We start from the raw sequence: 5912 nt of genomic DNA on the forward strand, positions 1-5912 counted from the left end.
ATTGACCAACTCCATTAAAGTATTTTGTTCTTATAAAGTAGTGGTAATAACTCATGTCTCATGAATGCTTGGAATGATTTATTTATTTATTTATTACATTTTTTTAGGGCATTTTTTGCTTTATTCAGATAGAGTGTAGAGAGATGGGGAAGGGGAACAAAGGACAGAGAGGAGAGACATGACGCCAGGAGTCTGATTGAAACCCAGGTCCTCATAAGGAGCATGTGGTCAATGCACCAGAAGGCATCATATACTTTGTTGCACATGGTGTCGCCCATCTACAAGATCACATTTGTGAGCTTGTAGAATCCATGGATTCAAGTTCTCAGTCGCCACAACGTATTTCAGTCATTTGGATGTTGCACAGTGAAAATAGCCTATCTACAAGGCTGTCTATACTTTAGGCTACTTTCAGTTAATATTTTTAAATTGGAAAATAGATCTACAATGAGCTTATAGATCGTCTATTTTCGGCAAAAAGCTTAGGTGTAGAGGGGAAAAAGAGCAGACTAAGTGCAGAGTGAAAGGTCATATTAAGTATTGACGGTTCAAGTGGTTAAATATCTGAAAACAAATTGATATGAATCCAAAATACACTGATGATTATGCTGTCAAACATGGAATCTATGGAAAGGTTTTGGGAGTCCCTGCTCTCTCTAAGGGGTCCTCGGCCTGAACATGTTGAAGACCCCTGGATTAGAGTATTTGAAGTAGATCAAACTAGCACTATGTGCAGAAGCATCTTCCATAAAATCCTAATGGTCTGTCTTGGATATTTCATGAAAGCAAAGGTTAAAGCCTCAATCTGATTTCTTCACCTAGTTGGCAGTATGAACAGCAGGAATAATACTAAAACTAGTAAAACATAATAGTTTGTATTTCTTAATAAAACCATGCAGCCGTATTCCGTATAAAGAACAAATAGTTGAGAGGTGGGACCTGGTCATAATTTAATAGAGTACAACACATGTTTATTAACACATATAATGGACAAAATAATCCTACACACGTACTGTACATTCATATATATTTCTTTCATAATTTTAAACAAAACATTTATCTGTGAATAAATCATTTGAGAAGGATAACACCCAGCTAACAATTTAAACTCAGCAACACTGTTGGTGACAATACAATAAAGTGCTCAGCACTACATACATCATGTGAGTCAAAGAAGACACAATATTAGTCATCCTACACTTTGTTTTGGTTATTTTGCTGATGCGATATCCAGGGCAGCTTACATTCTGTAGAATAAGCAATAATGGCATTGCATATAAGCAACCAATAATATAAGCATAAGCATTTAGGCAAACAATAAAGTGAAACGTATTAATTGTTAATGATTGGGTGATTTGTGTCTCTAACTGATTATATTAAAGAAGTGCCAGGACAGAAAGTTGCTTATAGAAATAAATAGAACTAGAAAGATGCAATTCTGGGAAATGGCAAGTGTGGTTGCCAAGTCACACTTGCAAGTCTTAAATAGGGAAAATTAATTCACTAATAAATTAATGGCCATATGGAGATCTCTGTGTCAGTCCTTGTCCCTTTTATGTCTATATATGGAGATCCCTGATGTCATCAATATTAAGCACATACGTATATTGGAATGCCCATATATGGACATACTGGTTGAATCTGCATTTTCCCATTTGGCTTCCATGTCAGGCTTCCATGTCAGTCTAATGTGGTCTATCACCCAGACATCTATGATGTCTCCATATTTCTCTCCATACATTTTCCCATTCAAGTCAATGGAGAACATTTATTCATTAATACATTAACATAAATTAAACTATATAACATAACTCTTAGCAAAATGCAAGCACATGATTCCCGATGAAGCCGGTCGTTTTGAAATATGAGCTTGAGTGCGTGCCACCAAAACTGTGGGAGGAGTAGTGCGGCAAAATAGAGTTTATCCGGAAAGAAAGTACTACTGTATATAGTCTGGTAACTCTGGTTGACCACACTAATAAAGATAAAGGCATATTGTAGAAAATCGCTGATCAATATTTGGGGAGGATTTCAAGTGGGGAGGGTGATGTGATTCCCTGCGATGATTTAGCAGCATGCAGGGAACTTTTTGAATGCTCCATAGCCTAAAGGTCAAAGGTTTGCTTTCCTTAAACAGCCATACAGTATGTTCTGTCAAACAACATACCTGCTCAGTCTTTGACTAAATGCTTATCATCAAGGATGATGATACACGAAAGAAGAAGAAGAATGTCAAAGACAAAAAAATCCCCAAAAGTAAATAATTACTAGTGCAAGATTAACTTCAAATTCTTCAATGCTGGATGTAGAACCAGTGTGAAATGATTCAACCTTCTTACAGTCGTGATCCTGTTTCTAACATATATAACGATTAACGACACTTCAAGTAAGTAAGTAAGTAGGTGTTGTTTCTGCCTTGGAAAAGGCAGACAGTTGTTTTTAAAATCATCTTATTCCAATGGAGAAGTGTTGTACAATAACGGAAGGAAGTACTTGAAGAAATACTTTCATACTTCCTTCATAATGCACTTAAGAAGAGTGATTGTAACAGTAGTCTACAGAAAAGGGCAATTCAGTTTTCAGTTTTACATAGGTTAATGTGCAGGTTGATATAGCTGCAATAAGGACATTATAAAGTGTTCCCCAGTGAACACCTTTATCAAGTAATCAGGTACATTCCAGTCTCCCCTACTGTATAAACGATAAAGGGAAACTATAGTCAAAATGTGCTTGAACAAGGGATCTTAACCCCAACAACTGGAACGGTCAAGCTGCTCTGTAGCCAACAGTGTTCAGTCAACATTGTCTGGATATGGTTTTGGGCACACCTATTCCACTCGCTCTTCATGCGTAGGACATCTTGCCAAGGTAGTTGGCAGGGACGTAGCCTTTCTGTCCATTAGCCTCAGCTAGCCACCACTCTTTGTTACCTCCCAGGTCACAGAACTGCAGGATACGGACATGTTGGCACTCCTGTAGGGTCAACTCCTGCTCACAGCGGGCTTGAAACGCATACACGGCGTAAAACTAAAAAAGGTAGAAATGGAGACAAAATACACACTGATCAGGTGGTCCTTTTTAAAGCAAAAAACGAAATATATGTTGTGTATCAAAATCTGATTCTGTGTATTGGCCAACTATGTTCATTTACAGTCTAACCACCAGCTTGATTAGTTAGAGCCTTGAGGTTAGAGTGTTTGTCCTGAGACTGGGAGGTTGGGGTTCAATTCATGGTTGAGTCATACCAAATACTATAAAAATGGTACCCAATGCCTCCCTGATTGGCACTCAGCATCAGTGGTTGGATTGGGGGTAAGTCTCTGTCAAAGCCACGTCATGCCACTGAAACAGGAGATAGTTTCCTAGCCTATGGGCCGCATGGAGGCTACTTACCTTTCTTGTGTTCACATACAAGGAATGTTACAATACCTAGGGTAATGCTATCGGACAAAGTAAAATAAGTGTGTAGGGTATAGTCACTATATCCTACACACTTTTTTTTTACATATGCTTTGAATTGGTTTATAGATTCTAAATGGCCTCAGAACATGCCTACGGTGGAAAACGAAACAGAAAACATATTCCATTTCCCCTTATGCACAGTGGAGGATCTAATCATCCACACTGTCTATTATTTGAACCAGTAGTCAGTAGTGATAGTAATGCATTCTCAATTTTATCCACAAGATGGCACTGTTTATCAGTTTTCCACCAGGAGCTCAACAGCCACGACCAAATATCAATTCCCCATTTCATAGGGTAAGAAGTTACTGAACCTCATCGACATGACACAAATAACAGCGTGACATTATAGCAAGCGTCAAGCCGGGGGCCTTATGCCCCCCACCTCCCCTGCTCATACAGCCAACAGACACAAACACATAGCCCACCCTCGGTGCTGAGGAGTCCAGCCTGAGTGACAGTGCTGCCATCGTATAAATGTTATTCAGTCCATATAATCTCTATGCAAGGTGGGGGGAGATACTATAAACCTATCAGCGGTGCCACCCCAGCATTCCGATGCGAGCTAACAGAGCTTCTAATCATCCGCTCCATAAACCAGCACACTTCAGTTTTTATGGCTCCTGTGCAATAACAGTCCTCATACTTTATAGCTAGACACCCCCAACCCAGCTCTGCCCTTCAATGAGGAGGCATTTATTGGCATCTGAAAAGCCTGTGAAAAGTTACATTGCTTAGTCGACGCTTTATTGTGATTACTGGATTTGTGCAGGCGTGTGTGTGTGTGTGTGTGTGTGTGTGTGTTTGTGGTCACTGTAATTGAAATCAGCACTGTCCCTTATATTTCTCAGTCTTGACCTAACTCGAGTTAAAAAGTGTGTGTGTGTGTGTGTGTGTGTGTGTGTGTGTGTGTGTGTGTGTGTGTGTGTGTGTGTGTGTGTGTGTGTGTGCGTGCGTGTGTGCGTGTGCGTGAGTGCATGTGTGCGTGCAGCCTTTCTGCACCTGCATATTTGCTGATATTGGTGAGGTTGCTGAGTGACAACATTGGTCTTCTATTTGACCTTCACTCTTCTCAAGCTGTAAACCAATCCAGATGGACAGCATTATGTTTGACCGGTTCAACCCCTCCGCAGTCAGTTCAATATGTCCTCTTCTTCTCAGGGGTATTTGCCAATGCATTGTCTTAACATTAGGTGGATATAGCTCAAATAGACAAGGGAATACTGTATTATATTTTAAGATGTTTCCTGTAACCCTAAAGGCCCATTCCCACTGGGCCAGATAACAGATAAAAAAATCTCCTTCTCCAGATATTTTTCCATTCAAAGTGGATGGTAGATACAGATAAAATAAAATATCTACCACAGATAAAAGTATCTGTGGCAAATATCTGTGGTAGATATTTTTTTATCTGTATCTACCATCCACTTTGAATGGAAAAATATCTGGAGAAAGAGATTTTTTTATCTGTTATCTGGCCCAGTGGGAATGGGCCTTAACCCTTTTTTGTATTTATTTTGTACACATTCTGACAATGCCGGCATCAGAGACCAACTACATTTTAGAGCATTTTTTATTACCAACCTTGCAAGCTAAAAGTAAGAAATAACTGGATTTCAGCTCATATCAGCAATATTTGCACGTACAGGGAGGCTGCACATCAGTTTGTATACACACGCACGCACGCACGCATGCACGCACGCAACACACACACACACACTATCGACAACATACACACCTGCTGATCGTCTGAGTCCAGAATGTCCTCCAGTATGTCTGGTGGGCTCTCCAGCTCCCCCTGTAGTCCATAAAGGGTGGAGCAGCTATCGGTGGCGTGAAGATTGAAACTACGCAAGCTGCTGCTGCCACTGCCCGACACGAACAGGCTGAGGTCATCAAAGTCCTCGTCCAACATGGCAGTCTGCTGCTGCTGCTGCTGCTGCTGCTGCTCCTGCTCCTGCTGCTGGAGCTCAGAGGCTGCCTGCCCGACTCGACTCAAGTCCCTCAGCGGGTTGTACTGCTTCAGGAACGTGGAGTAAACATAGCCCTGTTCACCTACACAAAAAGGATGAGGTTAGAGAAGGGGTTTTCTGAAGATCTGAAGATTCTTGTCTGGATTTTTCAGGGCATGCTGGTTAACTCTGCAAAACTGATAACTCTGGTAAACTGAGTGAGGAATGCTATGTCATTTGAATACACCTGGAAAAATGTTTCTGTATAATTCATTTTCCGTTCTTGCATTTCAAACTTGGACCTTAGATTGAAGAGGGCTTCAGTTTGAGCTAATTGGAGAAAAAAAAATTCAAGTATATTCTCTAACGTTTATTGAATATGGGTAAAACTAAAACTAAATAAAACATTTTTAGGAAAAATGTTTTTTTTTATGTACAGTTATTAAAAGTTCAAAGACACAAACATCTGATTACACCGTCTTAAATCAAGTTGCAGTG

At 40.1% G+C, this 5912-nt stretch overlaps 1 protein-coding gene across 1 annotated transcript in view; it reads right to left on the reverse strand.

Moving 5' to 3' along the window:
- Positions 1-2835: 2835 nt before the first annotated feature.
- Positions 2836-5912, reverse strand: part of arhgef38 (Rho guanine nucleotide exchange factor (GEF) 38) — a gene marked incomplete at its 5' end in the record, with an annotated part of 20261 nt that continues 17184 nt past the window's right edge. The window contains 2 exons of the mRNA XM_080721386.1: positions 2836-3027; positions 5201-5517. Of these exons, the coding sequence (XP_080577512.1) occupies positions 2845-3027; positions 5201-5517 (500 nt within the window). The 3' untranslated portion in view covers positions 2836-2844. The remainder of the gene's footprint in view (positions 3028-5200; positions 5518-5912) is intronic.

The sequence above is a fragment of the Nannobrachium achirus genome, assembly GCF_963921795.1.
Source record: "Nannobrachium achirus genome assembly, chromosome: 3".
NCBI classification, from domain to species: Eukaryota; Metazoa; Chordata; class Actinopteri; order Myctophiformes; family Myctophidae; genus Nannobrachium; species Nannobrachium achirus.